The sequence below is a fragment of the Camarhynchus parvulus genome, chromosome 3 (genome assembly GCF_901933205.1).
Source record: "Camarhynchus parvulus chromosome 3, STF_HiC, whole genome shotgun sequence".
NCBI lineage: Eukaryota > Metazoa > Chordata > Aves > Passeriformes > Thraupidae > Camarhynchus > Camarhynchus parvulus.
Window position 1 is genome coordinate 94,304,834 of NC_044573.1, and position 13,600 is coordinate 94,318,433.

Genomic DNA, 13,600 nt, shown 5'->3' on the forward strand with positions numbered 1-13,600 from the left:
TCACAAGTATTTAGTATATTATCACTCCCTCAAAGGATGGCCAGTTTATCATTTGTAGCCACAAAACACTCACTATCCTCTCTGCTTTTGCAGAGAAAGCTTTTTCATGTGCCATCATCCCATTTTGCATGGTGAACTCAGCAATCACGCAATCTCTTACTCTGTAGTTGGGTTAAACAAACAAGAGCCTAAAGAATCATGTGTGAGTTTTGCTCCAAACTCCCCTCATGATGGGAATGTTGAATCCACAGCATCAAGACACAATAAACTCCCATGCAACAGGCAGTATGTGGCCACCAGCAAAGACATGTCTGAAATGACTTGTCACTAATCAAATAAAAACTATGGGGCAAAGAGTGATTTCCCAGAGCAGTAATAAACTAGGCAAGTGAGAAGATAATTAAAATTCCTGCCTCATTCTCTAAACAAGTTTATAGAAGGCTTTATCCCTATGGCTTCACCTCAAAATCTTGATCAGACTTTTTGCAATGTAAAAACCTTTTTTTTTTTTTTTTTTTGCAAAAATGAACATTATTACCATCCTGAATTTTTTAAAAACCCTCCTCATTTATCAGTTCTGATGACAGCTACAATACAACTGTCCACATCTGTGAAGCTTAGTCCTTGCTAACCCTGCTAGGGAATTTGCAGTAATGACAAATTTCATTTGGCACTGTAATAAAATTGCACTATCTTACAAGACCTGCACTGTTTGTTCTTATATCCATGTTTCTCTATTTTAATTGCTGCATTTTAAGCAAAGTAGCAGTCATACTATTGCTACAGTTACATGAAGACTGATGAGTTTTCCATCAGGTCAAGCTTTTGATGTACATAAAAACTAGACAAGGAGTTTAAAGTTTTGTTTAAAATACTTCACTGTATTCACAAAGATAATTTACTCCTCTAGGAGGAAACTGAATCAAGGTATCAATTTCTTAAGCACACACAGAAATCTCCCCTCCCTGCTTTTAAATAAGGATATGAACTATTGTTCTTTTTAAATCCAGACTTAAGATGTTACCATTATGCCAATGTGTTCCACAGCATGTTATTAATAACCATTAAAAGTGTATTAATTCTTGCAAAAATATATCACTATCTTGAGCGTAGACTTGTTAGAATGTTTAATGGGTTTTCACTTTCCTGTGAAATTCACATTGTTTTTTGGCTTATAAATTTCCAGTCCAGAAAAAAGATTGCTATTTGTACATTTTAATGCAAAAGAAATATTGCATTGTAAATATACAAATTACTTTAATTAGTGTAGACTAGTTCTAGTATCTCTATTTCTTTCTTAGAAAGGAGGAATTCCGATTTACATAGAAGAGGTAGGATTTCACACTTATGAGAAATATAACTAATCATCTTAAAAAAATCTTGCACATTTAAATTGCAGGATCTACAATTTGTCATGAGAAAGAGATACCCAGGTCAATAAATACTATTAAGTCAAGTTAAATTTACAGAGACATAATTTAAAAAATAAATTGAGAACTTAGTATTTTGGCCATTAAAAATGGAAACTTCAGAAAAGAGAACAGCACTATGTCTCCAAAGACATGTCAGTTCACATTAAGAAAAGAAATGAGTAATTTTTTCAACGAGCACCATTGCACTGGAGCTTTGACAGTTGATTAAAACCAAATCATATTGAAGCATTGATTCTGGTGACCCATAGCCCAGCTGATAAACTGCAACTGCAGCCATCTATAAATCTGCAAGACCTTAGCTATGCAGGCTTTGAAGCAGGTACAATATGGAAGATAAATGGCAAATGAGAACTTGGTTCAAGATTCTTTCGAAGTGTGATAACTGAAAAGGTGGATCTGATTCATAAGTGAACATATAAGCAGCAGAATTAAACATTTCTGCTGATGCTGCAGGTGTGTAATTTGACTCTGTGGTGCTTTAGGGCTAAGAAATATGGAACAAACCTTCCACAGTGATGCTTTGAACTACAACACATGGCAGAATTGAACCAGAAACCCAGGAAACACCCCTTTGAAAATGCCATTTCAGGGCCAACTTTCAACATGATGAAGACTGATATTGGCACACCACTGTATGTGCAGCTGTGGGGATTTGTAGGATCTAGCTCTTCATATATTGCTAACACCTACTTCTAAGCAAGAGACCCAGCTGCCAGAGCAGTGTGATCGTGGTTACCTGATGGCACACAGCTAGGAATGCATGAGGCATGCAGGGGTTTGGGTTTCTTTAAATCTGCTTGGCAGTGCCACAGCATAAAAAGCACACAAGATCATCCACTATGTCTTCTACTATGACACCCTGGAGGATCTCAGAACCCAAGAATGAGGAACCACCTTGATTCCAAGTACATGACGTCTCCTTTGCCAGACAAGGATCTGGATTGATAACACCTTGAATAACTAAAATAGTATTTATTTTTATACAGAATACCAGTAATGAGAGCTATAAACCCTAGGAATACCCAATTTTACCTAGGTTCCAGCACTTATTTTGGGCTCCAGCACTGCATATTCCACTGCAAATTCACATAGCTCAATCCTTTCTTTATATAATGTGAACTTGCCCTTACTCTGGTTCATTAAGAAATATGAGATCAAACTTAGGCAGGGTACAAAATATTTGTTATACTCCACACATTTTCAGGATCTTCTCCCAGGTTTAGATAATGAGTGTGGCATAGTGAATATCCTCCACAAAGCCAGTCTGAAATTACTGGTGAATTTGTTCCTATTTTCCAGGAGATTTACTTTTATTGATGAATAAGCTTTGGTGTTCTGTTTTTGCCTCCACTAGTTCTGTTTGCAATATTTATATCAATAATTAAAAGATTTTACATTACATTTTTTCATGAGTAAAGTATCTTGACTACACCCTTATTCACTGTAGCACAAATTCAATATAAAGATTTTAATTACTTCTGTAATTAACATGAAATGAATGGGTTTCTTTATTTCAACACAGACCTCAGTCTCATCAAATGCTTGAAAAACCTGGTATGTTGTTTTCCTTCACTGTTATGACATGAAGTATAACTTTGCTCAGCTGGCTCTGTGGTGCAGTAGTGCTGCATTTTAGTGAATCAGTGTGCTGAGAAGGGTAGCTGCAGCCCTGGTCTAAAGAGAGGGTGGGGGAAGGAGTGAACAACTGCATTGCACCAGTCACATCACATACATTTATGATGTAACTAGCAGCATTATTGGGAATCCTGAGAAGAGGTCAGAAGACCCTTCAGACTCTCTCTAGACCCCCACCACTATAAATTGTATCCAACTAGCTCTAATGTACTACATGAGAGGATGGAAAACCAGTGGGAGAAAATCTATCTCCAATCCAGAGAGTGACCTCTGGCTAAATCTTGAGAGATCTGCAGCTCAAGGCTGCTGTTTGTCCTCAGCGAGATGGCAAACCTCCAGTCACTTTACCTGGCTCCAAACTAAAGACACTGAGCATTTTGTGCAAGAGAACAGCATAATAAGCAGCATGAAATGAAAATCTGAAAGAGAGTCATAGAACAGGTGAGGCTGGAGGACCCTGCAGATGTGATAAGAGCAGGTTGCTCAGGGCCATATCTGCTTGGAGTTTGGATATCCCCAGATACTGGGACTGTGCAAAATCTCTGTGGCACTTGTTGCAGTGTTTCATAAATTTTCGTAGAAAAAATGTTTTTCTCATGTTTTAATGTGATTTGCCTTACTTCAGTTCGTGCTCATCCTCCCACTGAGAAGACTCTGGCCTTTTTTCTCCAGTCCCTCTCTGCAGGCATTTATGCACATTGATAAGACCTCCCTTGAGCCTTCTCTACTCCAGGGTGGACACTCAGCTCTCTTGGTCTCTCCTTGTATGGCAGACACTCTAACCCTTTCACCATCTTCATGGCCCCTTGCAGGATGTGCTCCAGTAGCTCCATGTCTCTTGTACCAGGGTGCCCAGCACTGGACTTGGAACTGCAGATGTGCCTCACCAGAGCCACTCAGCTCTATGGAGTGGGAAGAATCACCTTCCTCAGCCTGCTGGCAACACTTTTCCTAATGCACCCCAGAATGGTGTTGGTCTTCTTTAATGCAGGGAGGCACTGTTGGCTCAGGTTCATCTTAGCATCCGGAAACATCCTAGGCATTTTCCTGAAAAGCTGCTTTCAGCTGCAAAGCTGTGTTGTTCTAGCTGTGCACCCCCAGTGTGCAATGGCACATGGGGTTACTGCTCCCCAGGCGCAGGATTTTTCATTTCCTTTGTTGAACTTAATGAGGTTCCTCAATTTCTCCATTGTTGAGGTCCCTCTGAATAGTGTCACGTCCCCCTACTATATCCAACTATTGATATCAGTTTTCTGTTGTCTGCAAACCTGCTGAGGGTGCATTTCGCCCCATCATTCCAAACACTAATGAAGATGTTAAACAGTACTGACTTAATACTGACCCCAAGCATTCGGCACAATTGATTTGCCTCCAGCTGGACCTTGTGTCACAGGTCACAATGCCCTGAGCCTGTCATTCAGCCAGTTTCCAATCTGCCTCACTGTTTACTTACCTAGGCTGTACCTCCTCAGCTTGTCTATGAGGGTGTTTAAGAAGAGGGTGTTGAACTTAGCAGAGACAAGATAAAGAACATCTGATTTTCTTCTCTCAGGCATCAAGCTAGCCAACTAATGAAACAAGGCCATCAGGCTGGTCAGGCTTGATTTGCCCTTTGCGATTTCATGCTGACTATCCACAATCACCCCCTTGTTCTACATTTATGTTTGGAAATAGTTTCCAGGATTATTTGTTCCATCACCTACTCAGATGTGGATCTAAGGCTGACAGGCCTATAGTTTCCAAGATCCCTTTCCCTTCTTGAAAATAGTAGTGATGATTTTTCTTCCAGTCTTCAAGAACATCCCCTGAGTGCCATGTTCCAAAGATTACTGACTGGCTTTGTAATGACATCAGTCAACAACAGCTCATTTAGTATTCATTAGTATTCACCTCTTCACATGCCAATAACTTTTATGTGTCCAGTTTATTTAAATGTTCCTTGATCAGATCATTCTCTGCTGAGTCCTTGCTCCAGACTTTCCCTTTGGTCATCAGTGCACTACAGAAACCTCCTGGATTTCTTGTGCCCAACTGCACTGCTCAACCAGCAGATACCAGGATGGTTTACGTTCTCCATGAAAACCAGAACCTACAACTGGAAGAAGGCTTCATCTAATTCTTCCTGATCAAGAAGTCCATAGCAGACACCCACAATATCATGACATTGGTTGGGCCTCTAATCCTGACCTATAAACTCTCAGCTGGTTCATCACCCATCTCTAGGCAGAGCTAGAGAGCACAATCTGCTCTCTCACAGAAAGGCCCTTCTATCCTTCCTTGCTATCCTGCCCTGTGCTCCCATGGATTGCAGCACTCCAGTAATATGAACTAATGCCAGCACTTCTCTGTAATCATGATGAGACCATAGCCCTGCAGCTGCACAACAAAACTCCAATTCTTCTTGCTTGTTCCCCATGCTTTAGAGCACAGGCCATCCAGAGAGCCCCACACTTGTGCTCATTCCCCAGAAAAGGTTTGAGAGCTTTCCCTAAATGCCCTTCTCTCAATCACATCCTTATTCACGTGCATAAACTCTGGGTGGCTCCTCCCTGCCCTGTTTTGTTGTTTATGAGGTCCTGGCTGTCTCCATCTCTCTGCACTCATTGCCTATCAACCCATCAATCACTTCCTCACTTGATCCCAAATCATCATTTCTCTACTCCTTCACTCCTGTTTTAAAGCTCAGGTGTACTTAAGTTAAGCTTCAGTGTACTGAAAGAACAACAGCTGCACAAAATTTGTATATTCTGTTCTGCAAATCAGGGAAGAAAAGGTTTGTCAGGTAGAGTCTGACAGTACAAACTTCAGTGACATACAGAGAACAAAATTCCCAAAAACCATATATGAATTTGTGATACAAGCCATTCAGTGGCATGGCATAACATGTGAAATAAATTAGAACTGGATTAAATCCACTATTACAACTCATTACATTATCCTCTTTCCTTGATAAGCTCATATAAAATATTTTAATTATACTTAAGAATTCAATTTAAAAAAGCGTGTAAAAACAGATTAAAATTTGGCACAGACGTAATGATATTATATCACACATTGATCAAGATAAAAACCATAATTCTTAATAAGATGTGGTTTTCATATTTAAAATGAGAGATAACAGTAATATTCTTAATGCAGGGGCAATTTGTTTGAAATCCAGATACAGTGAGACAAATTCACCTTAAAAAAATTATTTAGTCTTTCATAAATTTAGCGGATTTTATTAAATCAGATTTAAGTGAAACACCTTATGGTAGCTTGTTATTCCTCCAAAACAAACCTCCACCTCACCTTTACCATGCAGAACAGCTCCCTACTTAACAGCACCAAGAAATCCAGGTATCTTTGCATAAACAGGCTACAAATGAAAAGTGGTGCAATGACAGAATCTGGCATAATTTTTTATTAAGTCAGCAAATGTCATTTTTTGTCTGATCAAGCCCATAAGGTGCTGATTAATCATCATGGGTTCTTACTTATCAATCATTTGCATTAAACCACAGAAACATTTCCTTCCACTTCATTTAGGACGCAAGAAATGTTTCAGAGCCATACACAGTGACATCTCCAACACACAGGCACAAAGTACTGTGTTACTGTATTGTGAATGCATAAAGACCATGATCAATAAAAGCAAATCTCCATAAAGAAGGACTGATAATTTGGTTTCACTCATTAATTACACACTAACTCCAAATTCACAAATCTGATTCTGATTCACATCAGAAGTCCCAGAACTTTTTGTTTACACACCAAAACTTCCTGGTACTTTTTCCTGCACTTCCAACTAGAGAGCACAGCAGCTAACCAGACTACCCAGAATGGTAACAAGAAAGATGCTTTGAATAATTTCATACACAGAGTAGCTTATCCATGTAAAGCCATTTGTTATAACACATACCTGAAAATGCTAAACAAATTAGAGAGCAAGAAGCTATTTTATAAACTTGTATTTAGAACTTGCATCAATCACTTCAGGTTACTAATCTGAACCCCAGACTACTCTTCAAAATAAGGATACTTGTTGAATGAGTTAATTTAGTGAAATGGCTAGAACTGAGCTACTTCCTTTGAGTTTCTATATGCTTACTAGTTTCAGATCTAGAACATATGTGGAGAAGAAAAGTAGGTGCATAGAAAAGGCAGATCAACAAACTTTGTCCTTAAATGTAACATTATACTCACACAGTTGTCATGGCCACTGGCCTGACACACTTCCAAATGAAGATGATGCTGGATAGATGGTTTCAGAATGACAGAAACAGGTAGGCAAGAAGTCCTACCCTTCCCGCTCAACCATCCCATCCCATCCCATCTGATGTATGTTAACGTTGGGTTCTTTGGAGGCAAAAATAAAATTTTAATTTTAAATTATTAATCAAACTTGAACTTAAAACTTCTAATTCCTTGAACTTAAAGAAACTTTAGTAATTGAGAGAAAGAATACTTTTAATCTTAAATGTCAAAAATTAAAGCAACCAGTCTAAACAAGTCGTCTAGGGTTTCTTCAACAATTAAAGCTAGAAAAGGATGATTCCACCGCTTCTGACAACTGTCTGAAGATGAGGTGAACCATCCAAGATCATAGGTGTTTTTTTCCTTTTAATGGTGGCTTAGGTAATAAAAAAATAATTTAATAAAAACCTATTTTTAGGTGAATTCCACTGAAGATACATAGCTTTTAAGGCTGAAGTTAGACAGCATGAATCTCAAGACGAAAAAAATGTTCCTAAAACAACCAACCCTTTCCCCAGTCTTTCAATTTCTTCCTGATATTCCTACTGAAGGAACTGCATTGTATGTTATTGCTATTGCTTGTTCACTATGGAAGTACTACTGAATTCAGGGAAGATTAAAGCTGGCCATAAAGTGTCTGATTTCTGAAGTATTGATCCTGTGGACATTATCAGAAAGGGAGGCATCTAAATTCCAATTACGTCTCACTTTACTGGTCTAGAGTGAAGCTGAACTGGAACTCCCACTGCAGACACTTGGCTTTGTATCCTAGGTCATCCAATTCTGTACTCAAAGTGCTCTGCTACTCCTAAGAATGGAAGAGGTTGAGGATTTGAGCCCAGGTTTCACCCTTGCCAGGCTCACACAAGGCTACTGGTTCTCCTAGTCCTGATATTTACAATCAGATATTCTGAACTCAAGGAAAAATTCTGATAAAATCTGTTACACATATCTGTGGGAAAAAAATCCTATTTTTGTTGAACCTGACAAAGACACTGTGAGAGGGCCTAGTTGAGAAAAATTATGTCTGTGAAATAAGGTATTTTAGCATGAAAAAAGTCCCTTGTAAGAGTCAAATACTGAAAAGCTAGGACATGATGAAATGCAACATTTAAGGACATGAATTGAAATTACTTTAAATACATTTACAGTCCCACTGCAGCGTTCTGCTGGATTGTGGATTACTGCAGCTGTCAGGTTATACCTCTACCAATCTGAAATATGACTTTAAACACCCTTGTGAACATTCCTTGAAAAGAAAATGAGGTGTATCTAGCTCAAACATAGAGACCAGTTGCTGAGTTTTCCTAACATCCCTTCCTTTTGCATAAACATACCAAACTCCTGCAGCTGATCTTCTCAGACACTGAGTCTGTCTAGAAGTGTTCTGAGTGGTAAATGATGCCTTCCAGACTTATATTAGGCAGATTTCCTTGTAGGGATAATTTTTTTTTTACAGCTCATAACTCTTCTTGTGTTTTAGAACACCTAAAGTCGAATTTTTGACAGTTCTGGAACTGGCAAATGTAATCAAAGACTACCAAGCTAATCCTAGAGCAGTCATAGTTGCTGAGTTTTGTCATCAAGTTAAATGAAAACAAAAACCAATGTGTGCATCTAAAAAAGCCCTAATCCCAGAACAGATTAGTATCAAGAATGAAAGATGTATTTGATTATTGATCATGGCAATGAATTAAACGACTTTTGAACAAGAAATATCAAAATTATTACATGAATAATAGTTTCAAATCTAGTAATTTACCATATACATGAAAACAGCAAAATAAAGACACATAGGTAGGGAAAGATACTTTGAGGAAGAAAAACCAACCTTTTATGAAGAAACTGCTTAACTAAAAAAATCTAGTAATATTTCTGCTGTAATACCTTACTGACATACCAATTACACTGGTTTTTAGCCAACAATGAGAGGACAGCCTGTATTCAGGTTCAAGTGGGATAAATACATTAATCTATCATCTTCTCATGGGAAGTTTGCTTCTGTTTAGGATGCACAACTGCAAGAATATTGTCATCTTAGGCCAGTCATGGAAGACAGTGTACATGTGCCTAACATTTTTCACAAATTCTTATGTTGTGGTTATCCAGTTTCCAGGACTTCTGGTTGTGTTCTGGCACTCAGCAAAAGAGGGAGTGTGATGCAATTGAAGCTGCATGGAGAACTCACCTGATCCTGCCCCGAGGGCGCTCAGATTGCTCTGACATAAAACTTGTGCTGCTGAGGCGAGAGGCACTGCTGGTTCGGGAAATGGCTGACACATCACTGACATCACTATCTGATGATTTGGCAGAGACGTTATCACAGCTTCTGTACTGATCTGTTTGTATGTTATACTAGAGATCAAGAAAAGAAAGGGTGAGGAGTCTCATCAAAACAGAACACATTCATCGAGACAACACATGACCTAAGCATGACAGTTCTCTTTAACTGCTTTTAGATATAACAAAATTGTATGAAATTCAAAGATATGCCTACATTAAATAATGCCTTTATGTCTAGTGCAGAAATGAAACATATTATTTATGGACTAAAGAAGATACTTGGAATAAAATAACACATTGGAAATTGAATAGGCTGTTGGTTCTTCAGCACACTAGAACTACAATAAAGAAATATTTATATGAAATATTTATGCAGCAGACAGACATCTCAAGCACATGCATACCATCCATTTGGATATGGACTCTGTTTTAAATTTTAAAAATATTAAAAATATATGCTATGAAATACCTGCACATAGAACTGCATATGAGCTTGAATGAAATGTAATGCTATATGAAGGCATTAGTGACTGATATCAGTTCCTAAACTCTATAAAAAAAGGAAAAAATTACATTTTCTATCTCAAAATTTCTCCTTGTATTGTGATACTAGAGGACTAGTTAGGCAGAAAGCTAACTCAGTTAATACAGTATTTTTTCCAGGCAATTCCCTGATCTAGTTGCTTTTACATCTGCACATGCCTAAGAACTAGCAGAAGACCCAGCAGGAGGACAGACATGTGGACAGACGTAGAAGTTACTTCACTTTTCAAATCAACTGTGACAGCACACATTACCTAATGCTTTTATTGCTCATATAATCAATCAGACAGGTACAAAAGGAAGCTTCAATCCTAGCAATGTCTTACTTTACTTACCTAAATCTTCACTCACAGAGATATGAGGATCAAATAGTTCTCAGGCTGACAAAACTAAAACTCACTGTCATTAGAGGAAGGTACTCTTGGCTGGAAAGCAACTAAACCAGAGGCATACTTCCCAGGGTATATTATGGGAAAACTATTAACACATAGGAGCACTAGGCAGTTTTGGACATGACACTCTAGGGAGTTCATTTTCCAGATCTGTGCTCTGCAAAATTACAAGTGATAAAAGTTTATTTATGAATCATAGACAAATCTGTGGCTGTCTGTGAATATACAAACTCCAACTAGGCACTGAGTTGCTGGCTGAGTCACTCAGCAAATGCCATGACTTAATTTCAAAAACCTGGCAAACACAAGCTTGAGTTTGTACAGATGAGTGTATCAGGTCTCCTTTCCTTAAGCCAGGTTTATCTTCTCTTGCTCCAGTGCCTTTCAGCAGCTACGCTTGTGCACACTTGGAAACCTCTTGGTAAAACATTGAACATAAAATGAGGAAGTCAACAGGAGTAGAGAAGGAGAAGAAATAAAGCAATTCTAAGCAGCAATTGTAAATAGAGAAATCTACAGGACAAATGGAGGTTATATAAATTTACTGTCTCACTGTGTCTCTCAGGTGTGCATTAAAACGCTGCTTAGCAGAAACTCTAAGCAATACCCTGTGAGGGCCTTGCAGTGCCTGAGCAAAAACATCTGCAGGAGATAAGGCTGTAACTTTAAGAAAATGGGTAACAGAAAGGACTCAAGTACCATGATGCTCAAAAATCAACTACAGCAGGAATTTACTGGGAGGTTCTCTTTACAAGTGAATTGTGACTTTACTGAATGTAAATGCCTAATCGGGTGAGACTATGCTGATATGTTTATTCAGATCACCTTTTGTTAATGGCTTGTAGATTCTATTAAACAATTTTGCTAATTGCTATCCTTCAGACTGCAAGATAAAATAGTAACTCCAAAATGGAAACACAAAGCATACTAATTCTTATCAGACCTATTCCATAATAAGATAACATGTTTTTTTTCTAAAGTCTAAAAAAAATATTCAAAGCAAGAATACAAGTTTGAAAACTTTTTACTGGGGCTAAATATAAACATTCAGAGGCTGGAAAACTGAATGGTTAATTCTCTCCAGCATAAGTTAAACTGCTCCAGGCCTGAATCAGACTTGATGTTTTATGCAAAATTCCTAAAGAATTTCTAATGAATCCCTCAAGCTACTCTAAATGAGACATGTAAAAATATGAAAACCATCTGGACACATGCAATGATCTGGCTTTCCATTAAGCTAAACAGACTGGCAATCTGCAAAATCATCCCATTAAATAATAAATTTTTTGTTGATTTCAGTGAAATAGGGATTTCACCCATCCCATATATTGAGATTATATCTACAAATAAATCCTTTGAAGCTGAGGTTTCAAAAATTCTTTGTTTAAAATATAACCAAGCAATCTCTCTCAAATGCATGGCTTTTCTTAGATATAGCAAAAGACTGTTTCAGAAACACCTCCATGCTTTTTTTGTATTTGCTGAAGACAATCTGGCTTCTTCCCTCTGCCATTATAATGTCCACTTACTTCTCTTCCTCACCAAAAAGTCCATATTCTCTTTGTGGCCTTTGGTTTGAGAGTGTACGCAGTGAACCTGCAGTGGTAGAAGACTTAGGTGGTCCCTGAGCAACCACAACATGCTGCTGGAGAAAGCAGACTCCCCCATCAGAGAACCACCAAGGCCAGATGCAGTGACTTCTGGAAGCTTTCCTGCTGGAAGCCTTTCTTCTAAATATTGAGGGAGGTTTTGGCTGTTGGCCTTGGTTCCAAGCCACACCTGAATCAAGCTGTTAGCACTTAACTTATGATTCAACAGGTGGACTGGACTTGTCATGAAAAAGACCCCCTGTTTCACTTGTACTGAATTTGTTCCACCTTTCATGGGGCATCCAGGTGGGCTGGGAAGGATGGGGAGAGGGGGAAAGCATCAAGCATGGTTGTGCAGCTTACTGGTTAGAATACTGGGAGAGAAGTTAGACGTCCCAGTTCATGTATCTATGGCTTTTTAGAGATTCAGCCTCACAATTGACTGTTCAATATCAATATGAAACCATTTACTGGTGCAGGGGTCTTCAGCCCAGGTATCATCCTGTAAGTGGGGGCTATATGGATACCCTCACTCTGTTTTGCTCCCTATAGTCCGGCAGTCTGAAAAATGGAATTGTTTTGTAGATATCAGACTGGCTTAAAAGACAGTTTTTCATATGCTGGTAAACAGAGAATTTTATAGTGAGATGGGACATAAAGAAAAAACTGAATCCATGTCTTCTCCTTGCCTTGTATTGAAATCACACTGCAAAAAACAACCTAAATGAGATTTTCATGGCACGGCTGAGCTTTTCCTATCCCTTTACACTATATGTCACAGCTGTGATTCCCAAGAAACTGAAAGCTTTCCCTTCACAGAAATAGAGATTAGCACAAAAAGTAATGATGCTGAAAATTAATGCTGAGTGCTACAGAGTTTGCATTTTCCTACCACTACTTCTGGATTTAGTTTTTCCTTCTTATACCTGCTGCTTCTAATTAATTCACTGACTTCTACAGGAGGCATACAAGTTGTCCTAATGATTTCCTACCTGCCTCTGATACAATCTGATAATCAGTCATCTCAGCTAACAGATGAACAAAATTAAGGCAATTTTGAAGCTAACCTTTTTTCCCTTCAAATACAGAGAGAAATAAATAGTATTATTCCACAAAGCAGTGCTCATTAAAATGAGAATATTTTACTGCTGCAATACACCTGAATGTACAATTCAGAAGAAAAATAATAACTTGCGCTAAGATCCTCTTATATGGTACCTGCAAAGAAGTAATGCCTGCAGGTTTCCAGCTGGGCTCAAAAATAATATGATAAAGTTCTACAGTAAAGCAAGAAACTGCTGCTCTTTGAAACCACACATATATTTTCAATAAGTTTCCCTAATATGTTATATTTTAAAATTACATCATTTTCAAGCTTCAAAATGAAGTATATTTTCAGTGCAACCACTTCTCTTTCAGCTCTATATCTTAAAGCTTATGTAACATCTCTTTTCCAAGGTGCACTATTCATCACATTAGGAGAGTCACT

The 13,600-nt window shown here is 38.2% G+C and overlaps 1 protein-coding gene across 17 annotated transcripts in view; it reads right to left on the minus strand.

Annotated features, from left to right (window-relative positions):
- RIMS1 (regulating synaptic membrane exocytosis 1) overlaps nucleotides 1–13,600 on the minus strand; it is a 316,106-nt gene that overhangs the window by 49,338 nt on the left and 253,168 nt on the right. For 10 of the 17 annotated variants that reach the window (XM_030945475.1, XM_030945473.1, XM_030945471.1 and 7 more), the window contains one exon: nucleotides 9,493–9,659. The exons of the other annotated variants lie outside the window; for them this stretch is intronic. In XM_030945475.1, coding sequence (XP_030801335.1) covers nucleotides 9,493–9,659 — 167 coding nt within the window. The remainder of the gene's footprint in view (nucleotides 1–9,492; nucleotides 9,660–13,600) is intronic. 17 annotated transcript variants of the gene reach the window in all.